Source organism: Spinacia oleracea, chromosome 4 (genome assembly GCF_020520425.1).
Source record: "Spinacia oleracea cultivar Varoflay chromosome 4, BTI_SOV_V1, whole genome shotgun sequence".
Lineage (NCBI taxonomy): Eukaryota > Viridiplantae > Streptophyta > Magnoliopsida > Caryophyllales > Amaranthaceae > Spinacia > Spinacia oleracea.
The window spans coordinates 92106283-92124839 of record NC_079490.1 but is presented as its reverse complement, the minus strand read 5'-3'; the positions used below and the strand labels follow the sequence as shown (position 1 = coordinate 92124839).

Below are 18557 nucleotides of genomic sequence, written 5' to 3'. Positions count from 1 at the left end.
AAACGGAAATATTGTCAGAATCGGAAATATTACCGGAATCGGAAAATAATTCCGGAAACGGAAATATTAAATATTTGTTCGAAACGGAAATTGATTCCGGAATCGGAAATATTAAATATTGTTCGTATCGGAAATGAATTCCGGAACCGGGAATTTAATCGGAAGCGTATCGTACGAATTAGCATCGGACGAGGCCTGCCGGACGAAGGCCCAGCACGAAGCCGGGCCATCGCCCAGCAAGCACGCGCGCCACAAGCCCAGCCAAGGCAGCGCCCAGGCCTACCGCAAGGCAGGCCCAGCGCGCGCCAAGGCCACGGATGCGTGGGCCGCGCTGCGTGGGCTGCTGCTCGCACGCGCATGGGCAGCCCTTGTGGCTGCCGTGTGTGTGTGAGTTTGTGCTCATGCATGATTCCTAAATCTACAAGAGTTAGTGTATGATTAAATTCCTATTCCTAATTGGATAAATTAATTAAATAGAATTCATGTAGGATTCTAATTTCAATTAATTCGTATCCTACTAGGATTACGATTCCTTTTCCATAACTCTATAAATAAAGGCCTAGGGGTCATTATTTATACACAAGTTTTAAGTATTCAAAAACTAAGATTTTTAAGCAGAAAAATCAGCCAATATTCTTGCCTACCTAACCGAAAATATTAGAACCTTAAGGGCGATTCTAGTTGGTCAATCTTAAGGCGGATCCGGACGTGCTGTGGACTATCTACGGAGGGACGACACTTGGAGTCCTAAAGACTTGTTCTTGTTCGGTTCGGGCGCAGCTAGGGAAGGCACGCAACAAAGAGTATGCATCTAAACTATGCTAAATGATTATGTGTAAATAATATGTTTCCTGGCTTTATGGTTTTTCCGCATGATTTATGAACTGTCATATGAATCATAACCTAACAACCGGACCTTCAGACTTACGGTATTGAGTTCGAAGACCAAAAGTCTTGGGACTATTTTGCCGACTTGTCCAAGAGGACTATCCGGCCCACCAAGTTCTACCATAAGAAGACGATGAGGGATTTTGGCATTGCAGATGAGGTCAAGCGTATGATTTCGGTCCTTGAGTGGGATCGGTTCATTCAAATGAGTGCAAAGACCTACCATCAAGTCACATTGGAATTTCTTTCTTCGGCTAGAAATAATATTATTGTTGATCAAGGCAATGAAACAATTGAATTGAGCTTCCAAGTCTTCAAAAACCGTCGTACTTTGACGTTCAAGGAGATTAATGACTTCTTCTCCATCCCCTCGGCGGTTGGGCTTATCACCAACCCGGTTAGTGAGTGTGTCGAAAGCTATAATGAGCATCAATGGTGGCGTACTCTCACGGGCGAACAGGGAAAGTTTGCTTCCGCAACGACAAAGTCTTCCTCCTTCCAACAGCTGGCCATCCGGTATGTTGCCCGGCTCATCCTTTATGCCCTTTTCTCAAAGGCTTCTATCGGTGCCTTGTCGAGTACGGAGCTTGGTACCCTTTGGTTGGCGAATGAATCGAATTGGGGCACGATGGATTTTGGATCCCTCTTGATAGCAAGGATCATTGATATCCGGAACGGGTATCCGGTTAGTGGGGAGATCCAACTCGGGGGCATGCTTACCCTCCTTTTCCGGGCTCTTCCGGGGGATCCTTATGTGAATACTCTCAAAGCCTTGACCCCCGTGCCCGGTGGTGAGTTCTTGGATCTTCAAACCATGTATAATTCTAGGTGGCTCAAGTACACATCTCGGTATGATGTTCTCGTTTGTTGTGTCAAGGGCTCCGATTGGTGCTATCTACCTAATCCCTCTCTCACCTCATGGGACCCCAACCTAGTTGATACCACGTGATCCCCAATTTGCTCCAGCTCGTGGTGGTTCGCCTCATTCCTCCCCACCTCATTCTGCGGCCATGGATATTCCCCTCCAAGTATACGTCTTCTTCCTCTCCTCTTTTTGATTTCAATGGCTTCCAAGCCACTCTCGGGCCAATCTTGCAAGGGAAAACCAAGCAAGCTAGTGTCATAGCTTCTCTTGCCCCTCAAGGGAGCCGTGAGGTGGCTTCCTATGATTCTTTTAATTCGTCCTACTATGATAGGCGAGTGTATGCCTTCCATGTGGAAAAAAGGGATTTTTAGCCCTGTGTGAATTACCCCTACCATCCACCCCAACAAGGGCCCATCCCTAGTTGGAATGAGGAGAATACACCCACCTTTCCTTATTAGACCGGACCCTCCCAACCCGACGTAACTCCCCCTACGTTCCCCCCGTATGATTATACCCAAATGGGGGGGTGACTATTGTGGTGACCCCTTGTACCCCACGGTTATGCTGGATGCGCGGCCTAGTGATTGGCCAGTGGGTTACATCGGTGGGTGGCCCGATACTTGCACCGGGGGTTGGGATGGTCGTAGAGGAGATCCTCCCCAAGGCTTTTACCCCCTTGAGCCCATTTATTTTTGGCCCCTCTACACCGATGCTTCGGTTCCCGATGTGGACCCCAACTTCAACTTCACTCCTTTTACCGACGAGCAAGCACTTGCCTATCGCCGTGAAGGTAGTCGGTATAGGCGTGGAGGGAGTATGCTCGGAAAGGGAAGGGCACCGGCCCGAGTGGTTCTTAGGAGCCACTCCACTACTCCCCTTCATTTTGTTGTGATGGTATGCTTTACATTCGCTTGGGGGAGAAGTGAGCCATGGGGGCTAGGGTTGTTTTGATTGATTATTGTTCATTCCTAGCTTGGGGGAGTTGGTTGTTTGTTGCACCATTTTTCTGTTGGTTGTCGGCTTCTTGTGGGGTTGATTATATGATTTTTGATGATGTTGGATGCTTGTTTTGGCCGATTTGGCCGTGTCTACTAACTTTGTTTAATTTTGAGTGTTTTTGTCTCATGCTCCCTTCATGTGGAGCTCATTTTATCCACCTTTTCCAAGCCCGACTATCCTTATGGTGAGTTTGTTCGTTATTACGGTTCGTTGCGAGACTTGCTCCCACGACATTTCCAGTAATATCCTTCTAACTCTTTTGCATTCTTTGGGATCGGACATACTTTATGTTGGGGCATTAGTTGGATGGGTAGTTGTGCCTCCCCTTGTTTCGTTTTAGGCCTTGAGGACATGGCATAATTCAAGCTTGGGGAGAGATTTTATTGTATGGTTGCTTCTATGATCTCCATGTGATAGATTGCGTGATTTTGTGCATATTTCTTGATTAGTTTTATTGATTTTCTTTATTTTCTTTTATTTTCGTTCATATTTTCTTTATTTCTTTTTCTCTTTATTTTCTTTTCTTTTCCTTATTTTCTTTTTCATTTCTTTTTCTTTCTTTTTCCTTTTTGATCTTAGTCAAGGCAAGTTTTTCTAGTTTTTCAGGATTTATTATTGAATCGGGCAAAATAAAATTGGAACTTGTAGGTTAGAATTCTTTTATTCCTAGTTGGTAGAGGTGTGCACGGTTTTCAATGTCTTGGTTCGAGTTTAGGATTTGAGTGTAAAGGTAGTCGGTAGAACTTTGGAGAGCACGGTTTTCAATAGTTTTTGTTGTTTTGGTAGTATATTTGATTTTTTTTTTTGGGCAATTAATAATTGTATTAATAACCAAAGCCTTGAGCAAACTACCCAAGGGAACAGGGAAACCAGGCCACCAAAACTACTCTACACAAAATCAAATGTGTAGTAATCTACTCCTAAGTTCCTCAGAACCTCTACAACAAACTTTAAACAAAATTTCCCTAACAATATTGTCTATGCTCTTAGTAGGCCTTTTAAAGATTACAACATTTCTAGCAAGCCACACACTATAAATGGCTTCAGTGAAGCACATAACATACAACTGATCAGCAACACCAGCTTTCCTGCTTCTCTTCATAACTTGCTGCAACTCAGAAGCAAAACCAGTAGCTCCTCTATGAACACCAATCTGCAACAACAGTTTAGACCGGACTGCAGAGGAAAACTTGCACTCAAAAAACAGATGTTCAACTGTTTCTTTCCCATCTGTGCACAGCACACATTGATCAGAACACTGAATCCCCCAAGCTTGAAGTCTATCAGTAGTATAAAGTCTATTAAGGATAGCCAACCAAGTGATAAACAGGCTTTTTGGACTAGCTTTGTTATAGCACATTACCCTCCACCAAGTAACCTTAGGAGCAACACCCTGCAAGCATTTATACACCTTGCTAATACAGTATTTTCCATTTGCAGTAGATTTGTCCAAACCACCAATTTGCAGAATAACCTCTCTACTATTAAAGATCTTTTTAAGAGCCCAAGAACAAGACCCAGGAGTGGACATCTGAAGAGGATTTTGGCCTTTCATATAGAAGCTATCAACCCACTGCACCCACAGTTTATCTTTCTTAAAAGCCAAAGCCCACAGCAATTTCTCAATGGCTACTTTGTTCCAAGCAGCAATATTCTTCACATTCCAACCACCAAAGTTTCTAGGTTGATACAGTTTATCCCATGCTACTAAAGCTTTCTTTGATGCTGCAGTGTCACCAGTCCAGAGATAGAGCTGCAGTTCTAGACAATCTTGGGCCTGACCTAAGAGTGGGGAGATCAGGCTTAGAAATGTGAGTAGCAGCTGTACCTAGAAGAGCCATATAGAATTTCTGGATTTCCACAGTAATTTCCCTAGGATCTACAATTTTATGCCCTTGAGGAGTGTACAGCAAAGAAATTCTATTCATGTTTCTTCTTTGCTTGACAGAAGCATAAAAGAACTTAGAGTTAGAATCCCCATTTGCTAGCCATTGGATTCTAGATTTCTGCTTCAAAGCAGATTCTTCCATAGATAGCCACTTTCTAAGATTTTCAGTACATCTCTTCTCTTCAACTTGCATTAACAAATCTGCAGGATCAGAACATAACTGATTTTGAACTTCTTCCAACTCTTGTTGTGCTTTTTGAATTCTCACAGTGATATTTGCAAACTCCTCTTTGTGAAGGGACTTCAGTTTGTGTTTTAGCCTTTTCAGCTTAAACCAAACTTTGCTTAAAGGTGTACCCTTAATAGGATTAACCCAATCTTGAGCAACAGCTGCTGCAAACTGAGAGTGATTTGCCAGAAAGTTAAAAAACTTAAAGGGCCTACCCCCATCTTTATGATCATCTCCAAATTTTAACAAAAGAGGGGAATGGTCTGAGATTGAAGGGTTAAGATAGTCCACAGCTAAGTGCCCAAATTTCATCATCCAGCATCCATTTCCCAAAGCTCTGTCTATTCTACTAGTCACCCTAGCATCCCCCAAACTCTTATTACTCCAAGAAAAAAAGTGACCAGTGCTTCTCAATTCATTCACTCCAGAGTTAAGCAGAAAATTCTCAAAATCTTGAGTTTCATAAGTGCTAACACATGCTCCATTAACCCTGTCATTGCTGGAAAGAACAGCATTGAAATCTCCAAGTACTATCCAGGGAGAAGAAGTAACATCTCCAAGTACTATCCAGGGAGAAGAAGTAACCATAGCAGAGATACCAGAAAGAGTTGACCACAAAGCCTTCCTAGTTTCAACAGTATGTAAGCCATACACAAAGGTAATGAAACAGACTGAAACACCTTTTCTATCCACTAGTTCCCCATGAACTAATTGCTCATGAGTGAGTAAAATATTCATAGTAGCATTCACATTCTTCCACCCCACCCAAATTCTCCCTCTGGGATTACAAGCAGAATTACAGTGCCAAGACCAACCACCACCTAGCTTCTGCTGAATTTTACTATTATTATTCTCTTTGACTCTTGTTTCTAAGACAGCAATCACATCCACCTTATTTATTGACAAAAAGATTTTCAATGCTCTTGTCTTATTTGGGTCATTAAGGCCCCTCACATTCCATGCACAGATTATCATCAGGGGGGAGATCATTGTGTTCCTCTCCTTCTTCATCTACAACTTCTATGCCACCATGTTCTGAATGAATTTTGAATTGGGGTAATTGTCCTCACTTGTTGAGCTTCCCTGTGTTTAGTTCTTCTAGCATCAATTTTCCACCCTGCATCATCATCAGAGTGAACAACAACAGAGGTGCCAACAGGAGTGGTCTGGTGAAGTTGTTGTTGTTGTTGGTTCATATCTTGGTGTGGTGCTTGCTGAACTTTTTTAGGAACCCACTTCTTCACTACCTTCTTCTCAGGGGGTCTAACATTGTTGACTTTCTTAGCAGAAGTCTCACAATTGTGTCCCACCAGGCAACACTTCATGCAGTAGTCTGGTTTCCAATCATAAGTAACAGTTTGTTCAAATTCCTGACCAGATGGATTAGCAATAGTGATGGAACTAGGGAGAGGGTTAGTCACATCCACTTCAACCAAAACCCTAGCAAAGGATATTCTCAACTGCTGTGTGGTACATTCATCTGCAAACAAGGGAACTCCAATAACACTGCCAATCCTACTCAAAGAATCCTCTCTCCAACAGTTCAAAGGTAGATTTGGGAACGTCACCCACAAGGGAATAACCTTCAGAACTTCCTTCTGGAAGCTAAAGTGTGAGGACCATTGCTTGATGATGGCTGGTTTACCATAAAAGTACTGAGGGCCAGCATATAGAATAGAGTTTCTATCTTCCAAAGAACAGAACCTAATCACAAAGTAACCTTCATCATGAAGGAAAACTTTGGGGGTTGCCACTTGACTCCATTCCTTAGCAATAAACTTGAGTACAGATGCAATTGTTGGTGTTTCACCCAACACAAACATGACTACTGCATTAGCCCAGTGTGCATTACATTATATTTGTCTATTTCTGGCTGCTGCAGTTGAGCAATGACCTTATCACCAATACAAACAGGAGCAACATAGCTTAATGCCTTTCCTTTAGTAGCAAGTAAACTACCCCTAACCTTACTAGCCCAAGAGCTTTGAGGTTTATCAACTACAGGAATCCCAGAATCTCCACCCATATTCAATTTTCTACTCACAATACGCATAGATTCAGGATTAACAGAGCTAGATTTTGCAGAAATTGCATCTAACATTCCAGATCCAGAAACCACAGGGTTCGAAATAGGAGCAGAAAAAAGGGAGTTATGGTAATTACCTCTTGAAGTCTAATGGAAACAGGCCCAACACTCGGATGAACCAATTTCGGGTCCGCCATTGAAGAAGGTTCAGCAAGAATTTCTTCTACCATAGCATACATGAGCTGTTGCGTGGTGTCCAAGCTAGACGCTTGAGTCGCAGAAACATGAGAACCAACCAAAGGAGAAGAATCTCCATTATTTCCTGACACAGAAACAACCGGCATCTTCTTCTTTCTCCCCATCAATGGAGGTGGCGTAGGATAGCAGATAGCCCTTATCGTGCGCCTCGTACCATGAGAGAGAGAGTATTTTGCGTACATTATATATATATATATATATATATATATATATATATATTATATTTTTATATATATTTGATTTCTTATACTTAATTTTTGCACAATATATATGATATTAATATATAGTTTTGTTAATATTTTATGATATTTACTATAAATAAAAATTAGTCATATTTTTTTTTGAAATTTAATATAAACGAGTTTGAACGAAGTTTTAAACTAGCTTATAAACAAACATGAATTGAGCGAGCTTATAAATGAACACGAACTAACTGTTCGTGGGCCTAAACGAGTCGAACACAAAGTTGTTCGAGTTAGTATCATTTATTAACCTAAATTTGACCAACTTTTGACCGAGGTCGTTCACGGACTTATCGGCTCATTAACATCCGTAGTTCAAGTCATACAATATATGTTTAAACACGATTATTGATTTTTTCGGGTCGGCTACAATTGGGATATATGTTTTCTTATTGTAATAACATTCAGGTTTCGATCGGTTACGAATACAAGTCAGTTTAGGTCGAATTCTGGTGTTGGGTCAGTTTTGTACAGCTCTACGAGCATACGAAAGTATAAACTCCAAAGACTAAAGGGACCAAAATTCAAATTGCAAGAACAACCAAAGGTCTAGCAATTCTAGGTGTGATCGTGTCACAACCCCACTCGTCAATATGTTGTTCATCAGCTGACACACACATTCCAATACAGTGGTATTCCAACGGTCGACTCTCCCTCTCTTCTCACCAATATTCAAAATTATACGGAGTACCCACATTCAAAATTTTCTCCCATTTGAAGAACCCATTCAAATACACACCAACATCCAAAAAATAAAAGTAAGATAGAGAGGAAAAAGAGCATGGGAAAAGTGTCGTATGAAGAGCGTCGGCAAAAGAGAGTTGAAGAGAACAAAAAACGGTTGGATGATCTCAACCTCACCCATCTCTCTCAAGCCCTTAAAAATCTTTCTCCCAAATCTTCTCCGGTAAACCTTCATCCTCTCTTAAAATTTCTTATGTATTATTTCTGACAAATCCCATCCGGTTTTAGTTTCCAATTTTCATGTTATGTAAGTAATTGTTATCATCATTGTGACTATTAATTAAATTTGGAGAGTAGTAAGAAGTGTGTATTTTGGTTGTTTAAACACAATGTTTACAATTTTGATAAAAAGATAAAGAAGGTCTGGAAGCCGCGAACAGTTGAGAATAGAATGGTAGCAGTGAGGCGATCTGCTCGAGTTGCTAAACACCCAGCCCCTGTATATATTCAAGTTTGTTCTCTTCTTTCTTTCCCCCCTTTTTTACCCTTTTCTCAAATTTAAGTAGAGTTCTTTTCAATTTCTTGACCAGCCATCTTTGTTGTAGGTTCATTTGCCTCGATCATCCTCGCCCAGAAAGTAAGTTGAATTGAATTTATTGTGTGTACTTGTCTATTAATTTTTAATATTTTTTTTAATAAAGTATATAATTTATGGGTTGTAGGAGCTATGGAGTAGTAAGGGGGAACTATGGAGTAGCAAGAGATGAAGAAAGAGCATCTACAATAGAGAAAGCAGAGAAATTGGTTGGTAAACTTGAGGAGGAGGGTTTTCCTACTGTCATCAGACCAATGCTTCCTTCCCATGTCACTGGATGTTTCTGGCTGGTAATTTCTTTTCATTTTACTCCTAATTGGTTAATTAGGTTGCTGACGAACGTTGTTACTTGTACTCAAATACTCGTGTGATGCACGGTGATGTACTCAAATACTCAAAACTTTTATATAGTAATAGTTGAATATATTTCATGTTAGTTTTATATATCTGTTTGTTACATAGTTTTGTGAACATTTGTTGTTGATTTTGTTAATTAAGTTGAAAATGCAGGGTCTTCCCAGTGAGTTTTGCAGAACTCGCTTACCTAATAATGATGCAACGGTGACATTGGTAGACGAAGAGGGTGACGAATATCCAAGTGTTTACTTAGCACGTAAAACTGGACTAAGTGGAGGTTGGAGAGGCTTTGCTTTGGCTCATGAACTTGTTGATGGGGATACTGTCGTTTTTCAAGTGATTAGCCACTCAATTTTTAAGGTAATAAACTTATTTATGATTTCCTTGGTTCACCTAAATTAATGTGTGTTTGAGGAATGAGGAATGAGGAATGAGGAATTGGGGCTGTATGCAGGTATACATCATAAGGAGAAGCGACGAATTGAACAAGGTTCTCACTTCTGAGGATTAACTAGCTGCACCTGCTAGGGCTTTCAGAAATCTACTCCATATATCGATGCTTTTGTTGATCGAGCATCTCCTTGTTAATACGGAGTAGTATTCTAGGATTTTAGCTATTTTAGGTGTCTCATAAGATAAGGCATTAGGATCAACTCTAGCGTCTGACAAAATTTTCCATGTCCTCAGCTATTACTTTTAACCGTCATAATAGTGATTGCTTTTATATTCCATGTCCTCAGCTGATCCGAATCCATCCCCAATATCAATGGAAAATGTAAAAATCCTATCAATGGAAAATATAATTTTCAACTTCTAACGTCAATAATGTCTGGTTCACTTTCCTAAATTACTTTTCTAACATTGAACTTGGAACAGTCTTTTTGTATTACAATTCATAAAAAACAAAAAAATTATAATAATAATAATAAGGAGCAAGATTTAGGTTCCAATCACATGCTTGATTAGTTGATTACACACATTTGTAAACCCATGTATTATTCAGCACCAGAGCTTAGTATTATTCATACACGTACTCGCCGGAATTCGATATTTGCGTAGCAACCTGGCCGAAGGCCGAAGCACACACAAAATCTTCTATAACGTGTCATGGAAATGATAATTTTCCTTATTCAAACCCACTTTACCAGCTGCAATTTGAATTTCAGTCTACAGGAGTGAGAAAAAAATATTGTGTACCAAGAACCGGTTAGGAATTGGCGGGTCCAGACCCGAAACCGGTCATAACCTGTTCCGATTTCGATTCTTGAGATTTTAGACCTTGTAGAACCGGTCATAATCTGAATATTTTGTGTAAATACTCTTTATGTATTTATTTAAGGGATACACCGTATTTACGTAAGAAATACATTTGCCATTTTTATTAACTTATCAACCCCACTATCTAATTAAATAATCTATTTAATATATCTTATGTCCCACCACCCTATTAAACAAATAATTTCATAACTACATTTCACCCCACCCCCTAAAATGACATGGTCCTCATTTGTTTTACGTATTAAAATATCTACCCAAGCCCACTTGTTTTATCACTTTATTTCATTCAATTCTTCTTCTTAATACCCATGTCCGGCCAAGTGTATCTCTTAAATAAATACGGAGTGAGTAAGAGTTAATCCCATTACTAGGGTCTAAGTTGTACAAAAAACCTCATTTTTATTTGGTCAATAATTGGGACCTAAAGTTAGATTTTTAGTATGTTAACTCACCTTTAACTAAAGATTGGCAATTCAAACAATAAAATAAATCAAAAATATATTATAGTAGTAAGAGTTACTCCCTCCTTTCCATAATGTTCCTCATGTTTACTGTTCTTATGGTCAAACTTAAAAACTTTGACAGTAATTATTAGTATAAATAATTGATAAAATATTAACTTGTGAAAACTTATTGGATTCATTTCATTGTAAATTTTCTAAATATCAACCTTTTTTTACTTTTTACTAATACGAAATTAAAACTATTGACGGTCAAAGTAGTGCATTGGAAACCGTGCAAAATGGAAAAGTGAGGAACATTACGTAACAGAGGGAGTATGAGTTAATACGTAATACTATTTGTCAATTTGTTAATATTTTGAGGGTTTTATTGAGTTTTTTTTTTTTTTTTTTATTATTTGAATTAATGGGTAATGATTGATTTTGTGTGAGATTAATAATTGAAATTGGTTAATTTTGTATGAGATTAATGATGTTACATTTGATTGTTTATGTGTTGATTTTTGATATGCTATGCTTGTTTGATTTTTTTTTTTTTTTTTATGTTTTGTATGTTTACTTTGTGAAGTTTATTCGTTGTATATGGGGAGCAAACTTTGTGCATGATTTCTAAATTGATTGAAAGTAAAATGGTGTTTGGCCATTGTTTCAGATGAGGGTGCTTTTTAGAGGGGTAACGTGCATTGGGTAGTTTGATAGATTGATACAGATTACGAAGTATTTTTTTGCTGTGACCCGTATACTCATTCTTTATTTGAAAAAATGGGCTGGGCCGGGCCAGGTTATGCTAAATGGGTCATAATCCAACCTGGAAAAATATGACCCGAGCGGCCGAGCTAGGCCAAACCCACCCTTGAGACAACCCATATTTTATAGGTTTGTGTAAAACATTCACGAGAACGTTTTTGGTTTTGTTGAGTTTCTGTGTTAAATCATATGTATGTTAGAAATTAATTACTTAACATTTTATCATCAAATTATAGTTACATCGTAATGGACTAAGTACATTAGGAAAGGAAATAAAAATTAATATGGTGTTGGTGGTTTCTTATGATGTAAGTTTGGGAGGGAAAATTGGAAGACTAACAATAATAAGTAACTAATTTGTTTTGTAATTTTACAAAAATAAAATATTAATATCTTTATTCTATAAGGGAATTCCCGAGATCTATATGGTAAATGATCTTTTGATATCCCCTATAAAATAAACTATTATACCCCATTATTTAACAATTTAACTGTTTTTTTACGCGAATTGGAATTAATAAAAAAAATATTTAATGTCAAATAACCAACTAATAAAGATTAATGAAAATCACGCGCCATCACACAAAAAAGCCAAAAAAATATTTAATGATGGCTATGCAATTAGGAAAGTCGTGCAACATGCCTACAATCTCTTATTCTCTCATTTTTCTATAGGAAAATAATTATACAACCACTTTGCTTTGTACTTTGAAACAAAAAGTACGTAAAAATATGGTTAGACAAGTACATTCCGGGACAAATAATCAAGTAAAACAAAACTTCGTATTTTATATGTTTAATTTATTTACTTTGGTACTAAAATTTAGATTTTTTGTTATGAATAATATATTGGTAAGTTGCACTATTTAGAAGTTTTTAATATAGATAATGTCAAACTTTTCTTAATTTAGATAACTCTGTGAACAATGTTTCTTGCCATTTATTTGAGGTGATTATGTGTATTAAAACAATTTTTAATTTTTTTTATACTCTTGCACACCTCACTTGCTTATAAGACAATCTCTATTATACAAATCAACTCATGAGAACTTTGTTGTCCACCTGAAATGTCGATAATACCCTTATTGAAAATTTAAATTGTTAAAAAAAGAGTTATACAGAGTGTTGTGGGATCTTTTACGGTGCTGACGTAGCACACGCTCCTCGGAGGTATCAAGTATGACCTGGCACGAACTTCTGGCAACCTGCAAAACAAGAATATACCCGTAGGAATATTCCCTCCGATGCTTAAGTAAGTATAAGCTAGAGATATAAGTAATTCGTAGAGAGAAGGCAGAGCAAAGATAGGTTTGTTGTTGGTGGGCAAGAATTGAATGCCCTTTTACCTTGGGATCTGAGCTATTTATAGTGCTAGGGTTTCTTGGGGACTGCACCCTCAACCCTAGCTGTGGGATGCGTGCCCCTTGGGGATTTAGGACACGTGGCCTTCGGCCTGCAATGATGGACCTTCTCTATTTGGACCGGCCTTCAGAGAGAATGGGCTTTGCCAAATGGGGCTCTGTCGTTATTCTGGTGGGGTACCAAGATTTTGGGCCTTCTTTCTAGGTCTGAGCCCATCTGACCAGTATGAGTCGTAGGCTGCCTCTTTGGGCTTTGTGGGAGATGTATTCAAGCCCACATCATTTGCCCCTCATGAGGAGTGAAAACAGACGTTAGTTTTCTTCTGCTCTTGGAGTGTCCAACGAGGTGATGATGCGTGGCAGGGGTAATCATTTCTTACCCCTCTATAAATAAGTGGCCAATTTGAGTGATTTTCCCCCTCATTTCCAGTGATCATTTGAGAGCAATAGGAGAAGGCGATTTCCGGCGTCTTACACCCACCGAAATCCACCGTAGCACCGCCACGATCTTCAAAGTCGTGTTCTTGCAGTTCTTCATCCAAGTTCTTTCACAAACTCTCTTTGATTTATCAGGTAAATGCTTTCTTTGGAAAAATGTGTTTGTTGATTTTGATTCTTCCGAATTCTCTTCTTAGTCATGCATGGGTCTCGTCAAACTGAGGGCGTCATCTTGTCCCTTTGACGTCCTCTTTTTTCAAGTTTGTCCCTGTTTTGAGACAAGTCTAGGCTTGTTGCAGGATTTAATGGCGCGAATAGAAGACGAGGAGCAGTTCAAAGAAGAATCATCTTCTCCTATAGAGGACGTCCCTGAAAGCACCGATGCTGCGCCGGCTAGTACGTCAGGTGGGGAGGAAGGTCACCTTCATCCCAGCGCCATCTTCCCACTTCAGACGTGGCTGAACTTTCTCACCCTTGAGGGGAAGGCCTATGGGAGGTCTCTGAATCTAGGTTCGGAGTACAAGTTTCGTATGCCGGCCGGCATGGACTGCACCAGCTTGGGACTGGTGGAAGGAGAGTTTGCCGTTTACGGCTCATTTCTGAAGCTGGGTATGAGATTCCCCCCTCACCCCTTTGTGGTGGAGTTGCTGGACGGCTTTAATATTGGCCTGAGCCAAATGTCCCCGAACTCCTGGGCGGGTGTGTTTAGCTATATTGCTCGCTGCGATCTTGCATGCATCACCCCTTCCCTTCCGGCGTTCCTAAGAATCGCCTCCATGTCCCAAGTTTCGAGAGCCGCCGCGGGCTGGCTGATTCTTTCATACAAGGGGGCCTACCGGACGGTGATGGGGAAGGCGTCTAAGTGGCATCACTAGAGGAAGAAGTGGGTGGTCATCAAGACCACCAATCTGGAGATGTGCGAGAGGATGAGACGCTGGAACGTCAAGCCCAACTTGGTTGGAAAAGGCGCTTCTTTACCTCCAGTCTCCGCCGAGCTCTGGGAACGGATCTCGTCGTTGTTCAAGGTCAAGCCGCTCGTCATCAAGGACAAGACGGCCTACATACCCGAGGGGTGGTTGCCTCATCTAGATCAACTGAGCAATCCCGTTTTCCTCTCAGCTGTAGGCTTGTGTCCATATATGCCGAGAGGTAATGTATCTATACTTCCAACTCTTCACTGTTTAATCAAAATCGCACTAATGTCTTTATTTGTTTTTTCAGACGAGGCCATGGGTAAGCTGGACGATGCCTCCAAAGGCCAAGTGGATATGCCGTCTTGGTTGGCGAAGGTACTCGACGCCAGCACCTACAAAGCTTGGAAGCGTCAGCAGGCGGCCGAGCAAGCCATTTCTGAGCAAATGGCTCCCCCTCCTGCTGAGGAGAAGGTATTAATCAAATCTTCCTATGTGATTCCCTTTGTTGTTTACAACTTATGTTTTCATTTCTTCAGAAGACGAGGAAGGTGGCCACGGACGCGGCTCCTACTTCTAAACGCAGGGCTGGCGGCACAGGAAAATCCGTCTTCAAGTCAGTGACGTCGAAGGCTTCTAAGGGGTTTGCCGTCCCCAAGGCTGCATCCGCTTCTCCTAGCTTGGAGAAAACTGGAGGGACAACTGATCCTCTTGCGGGGATTCCTGAAGTCGTCCGCCGCAACATTCCTCTGAAGACGGCGGAGAGAGCTAGGAATTCTGGGGGTAAGTTTTACTCCAACATCGTAACCACATGCCGTTCCTCGTCTAGCAGTTCTCTAGTTTCCCCCAGGGATTCTAAGGCCGTTGTTTTTCCCATAGAAATTCCCGATCCTCAGACTGACATAGATGCTGAATTGGATCAGATCCCTTCTTCAGGCGGGTTCAATTCTCATGACCGTAGGAAGATAATGACGTTGATGCGCAATGCCATTCCTCCCCAATATGCTGAAACTCTTCCTGAGGCGGCCGAGAATATGCTTGCCGCCATGCAGTCCTCAGCGCTGGACGTAAGTTTCGTTATACCTTTATTTTTACATACTCGTTTCTTTTTGTTTGACTTACTATTTTTGTGCAGATGTTCATTCTGCTGGACTCACTGAAAAAGTGGCGCACTGCTTTGGTGCATGAAGAAGCTCGTCACCGTCTTCTGGCCAGTCAGTGTGGTGACCAGCATTTTGCTGCGGTGGAGAAGTTTCGCTTCGACAGGCGGGAGCAGATTGACGCTGTGACTACCGCCCTGGCCTCCCGAAATGCTGAGAACACAGCTCGTCTCCTACATATTGATCAGAACTTTTCTGAAATGGAGGATCTTTCCAAGAAGATCAAGGAGAAAGAGGCTGAGTTTTCTCGTCTTGAGACTCAGTTTAAAGAGTTGGAGGTCCAGCTGGAGGCGGCTAGCAAGGAAGTCGCTTCGTCACAGAGCGTTCTCGACCAGTTGGCCATGCTAGGTGAGAAATCGATCCGAAGGGGTATGGAGCTTGCATGGAATGCTGAATTTGCAAGTGAACGTCCCTTCAGTTGGTTTGAGAAGTTTCTCACCTATCAGATTGAGGTGGAGAAGGCTCAAAAGGAAGGACGCACTCCTCTTGAGTTCGTGCCCAGCGAGGATGAGGAATGAGTTCATACGCGTCTTTGTATTTATTAATGTTTTTTTTTTTTTTTTTTTTTGCACATGTTCTTTTGACACCATGCTTGGTGGCTTTGTGCATAATTTTTGTAATTATGACTAACTTTTTGGGAATGACATGATGCCTTTTGAACGTCTTATTGCTTTTTAGCTTTTGTCACCATCATTCATTTTGTTATGATTACGTCTGACGCCCCCAACTTCAGACGTCAGATGTCTGCCCTGGTCTTTTTGCCAAGGTCTTTTGCTACTTTATATAGCTGTGTTAGGAATGTGTAACCCCTGTGTTCTAGGTGATCAGCCTAGTGAGGGTGCTAATCTGGGCCACTTCTTAGGCCTTTAAACGACTAGTCTTTTGGGAGAGCATTAGTTTGCATTTCTCCGAGAGATTTGATAACATTCTTTTCATAAGGATTTCCCAGCAAGACCGGCTTGCAGTGAATTTTTCATTTAATGTTCAAAACATGCTACATGGTGCGTCTAGGCTCTAGTCGTCTTTACAATGCATATAATCTAGATAAGTGTCAATCTAGAAAAAGTACTTCTTGAGGTTATCCGCATTCCATGTACGCAAATCGGACGTCCCTGCATGTCTTGGATCCGGTATGTTCCGTCTCGAACCTCCTCGTAAATCTCATACGGACCTTCCCAAGTAGGGGTGAGTTTCCCTTGTTCATTGGCGCGTCCGACGGCTTCCATTTTCCTAAGTACAAAATCTCCAACTTTAAGTATTCTTCTAGAAACCCTTTTGTTGTAGTCCCTCGTCATTCGGAGTTTGTATAGCTGCTGTCGTAGAGCCGCATTCCCTCTGGTTTCTGGTAATAAATTCAAGGCCGCCTTCATCATTTCCCAATTGGCATCTTCATTAAACAACATGACGCGCAGGGTGGGTTCGCACATTTCAATGGGTAGGACGGCTTCAGCCCCATAAGCTAACAAGAATGGTGTTTCTCCTGTAGAATTTTTTTCCGTGGTCCGTATAGACCATAAAACATTGGGTAACTCGTCGGCCCATAAACCCTTTGCCTCATCAAGCTTCTTCTTCATCCCTTCAGAGATGATCTTGTTGAATGCCTCTACTTGTCCGTTAGCTTAGGGGCGTTCTACTGATGCAAAACATGCTGTGATACCATGGTCGGCCAACCAATCTTCTAATTTGGGCGTCTTGAATTGTGGCCCATTGTCGAAGACGATAGACTGAGGCACGCCAAATCTTGTGATTATGTTTTTCCAGATGAATGCTCTCACATCCTGTTCTTTAGTGTTCTTTAAAGCTTCAGCTTCTACCCATTTAGTGAAGTAGTCGACGGCTACTATTACGTAACGCAGTCCTCCTGGTGCCGTCGTATAGGGGCCTAATAAGTCCATCCCCCATTTGGCAAAAGGTATAGGGCTGGTGATTGGCGCCAGTTTCTGTGCTGGTCGTCGGATTAGGTGAGCAAATCGTTGGCATTTATCACAACGCTTGACCATATTGAGGGCGTCTTCTTTGAGGGTGGGCCAATAGTATCCGGTTCTTAAAGTTTTTTCGGCCAGGGCCCTCCCTCCTATGTGAGAGCTGCATAAACCCTGATGAAGATCTTCTAGTACCTCTTGCCCCTTCTCGGGGGTTACGCAGTGGAGAAGAGGCTGTGAGAAGGCTTTTTTGTATAGTGTTCCATTCCATATCTCAAACTAGGTGCATTTCTTTTGTAATCTTTCTGCCTGCTTGGGGTCATCAGGGAGTACTCCATTCATTTTGAAGTTGACAATTTCATCCATCCAGGTGGCTGTTCGGTCCAAGATGTCTGTTCTCGAGGCGTCAATGCTTTTGAACTGTTTTACCTCCCAGAATACATGACGTGGCGTGTCGCAGGATGCTGAGCTTGCCAGTTTAGATAAAGCGTCTGCCTTGTTATTTTCAGACTGGGGTATGTGTTTTACTTCAAAGTTAGACAGCTGTTGAGCTTCTTGACGGACTTTTTCGAAATATCTTATCATGGCCTCATCCTTGGCCTCATACTCTCCTTTGACCTGACTGACGATTAACTGCGAGTCAGACAAAACCCAGGACGTCTGTTGCACCTGCGGCTCTGCTCATCTGAATTCCACATATCAGGGCTTCGTATTCAGCCTCGTTGTTTGACGCCTGAAAGTTAAACCGCATTGCATATTCATAGATATCTCCTTCTGGTGATTCACAGATAATGCCGGCTCCTGACCCGTTCTGAGTGGCAGAGCCGTCCACATGTACTATCCACTGGGTTTTCTCATTCTTCAAATAGGGTGGCTTGGTCAGTTCCGCGATGAAGTCAGCAAATGCCTGTCCCTTTATTGCCTTCCTTGGTTCATACGAGCTATCAAACGCGTTAAGCTCAATTGCCCAGTTGAGCATTCTTCCTGACGCTTCAAGGTTGGTGAAAGGCCGCTTAAGTGGTTGATCCGTGTACACTACCAATCGATGAGCCAGGAAATATGGACGAAGCTTCTTACTAGCCAAGAACAGAGCAAAGCCAAACTTTTCGACTGTTGGATATTTGAGTTCAGCATTCTGCAGCATGTGACTGACAAAGTAGACAGGTAGTTGCGTTCCATCCCTCTTTGTAAGCAAGACGGCGCTTAGTGCGTATTCTGAGATGGCAAGGTACAGATACAAAACTTCCC

At 41.3% G+C, this 18557-nt stretch overlaps 3 protein-coding genes across 4 annotated transcripts; 2 read left to right on the top strand and 1 right to left on the bottom strand.

Annotated features, from left to right (window-relative positions):
• Positions 1-5876: 5876 nt before the first annotated feature.
• LOC110786918 (uncharacterized) lies at positions 5877-6692 on the bottom strand. Its single transcript, XM_021991505.1, has one exon. It carries the CDS (start codon positions 6690-6692, stop codon positions 5877-5879), a length of 816 nt encoding a protein of 271 aa, XP_021847197.1.
• A 1366-nt stretch (positions 6693-8058) lies between these two features.
• Positions 8059-9762, top strand: LOC110786920 (B3 domain-containing protein At5g42700). 2 transcript variants are annotated; one of them, XM_021991507.2, is made up of 6 exons: positions 8059-8302; positions 8492-8578; positions 8685-8716; positions 8802-8964; positions 9185-9391; positions 9486-9762. In XM_021991507.2, exons 1-6 carry the CDS (start codon positions 8177-8179, stop codon positions 9540-9542), a joined length of 672 nt encoding a protein of 223 aa, XP_021847199.1. In that variant the 5' UTR covers positions 8059-8176; the 3' UTR covers positions 9543-9762. The 2 variants fall into 2 exon arrangements, with proteins under 2 accessions (XP_021847199.1, XP_021847198.1); XM_021991506.2 differs by having other exon boundaries at positions 8065-8302; positions 8492-8590.
• A 145-nt stretch (positions 9763-9907) lies between these two features.
• LOC130459637 (uncharacterized) lies at positions 9908-15987 on the top strand. Its single transcript, XM_056827112.1, has 3 exons — positions 9908-14701; positions 14767-15294; positions 15363-15987. The coding sequence occupies exons 1-3, from the start codon at positions 14231-14233 to the stop codon at positions 15903-15905; spliced, it is 1542 nt and encodes a 513-aa protein (XP_056683090.1). The 5' UTR covers positions 9908-14230; the 3' UTR covers positions 15906-15987.
• Positions 15988-18557: the final 2570 nt, after the last annotated feature.

What these genes read in the sequence shown, in the direction of transcription:
- LOC110786918 (XM_021991505.1), bottom strand. Translation starts at nt 6,692, where the DNA reads ATGTTTGTGTTGGGTGAAACACCAACAATTGCATCTGTACTCAAGTTT.
- LOC110786920 (XM_021991506.2), top strand. Translation starts at nt 8,177, where the DNA reads ATGGGAAAAGTGTCGTATGAAGAGCGTCGGCAAAAGAGAGTTGAAGAG. An exon ending in CGATCATCCTCGCCCAGAAA is followed by an intron (nt 8,717 to 8,801) that starts GTAAGTTGAATT and finishes TATGGGTTGTAG; the next exon opens with GAGCTATGGAGTAGTAAGGG. An exon ending in TCACTGGATGTTTCTGGCTG is followed by an intron (nt 8,965 to 9,184) that starts GTAATTTCTTTT and finishes TTGAAAATGCAG; the next exon opens with GGTCTTCCCAGTGAGTTTTG.
- LOC130459637 (XM_056827112.1), top strand. Translation starts at nt 14,231, where the DNA reads ATGTGCGAGAGGATGAGACGCTGGAACGTCAAGCCCAACTTGGTTGGA. An exon ending in CCCCTCCTGCTGAGGAGAAG is followed by an intron (nt 14,702 to 14,766) that starts GTATTAATCAAA and finishes TCATTTCTTCAG; the next exon opens with AAGACGAGGAAGGTGGCCAC. An exon ending in TGCAGTCCTCAGCGCTGGAC is followed by an intron (nt 15,295 to 15,362) that starts GTAAGTTTCGTT and finishes ATTTTTGTGCAG; the next exon opens with ATGTTCATTCTGCTGGACTC.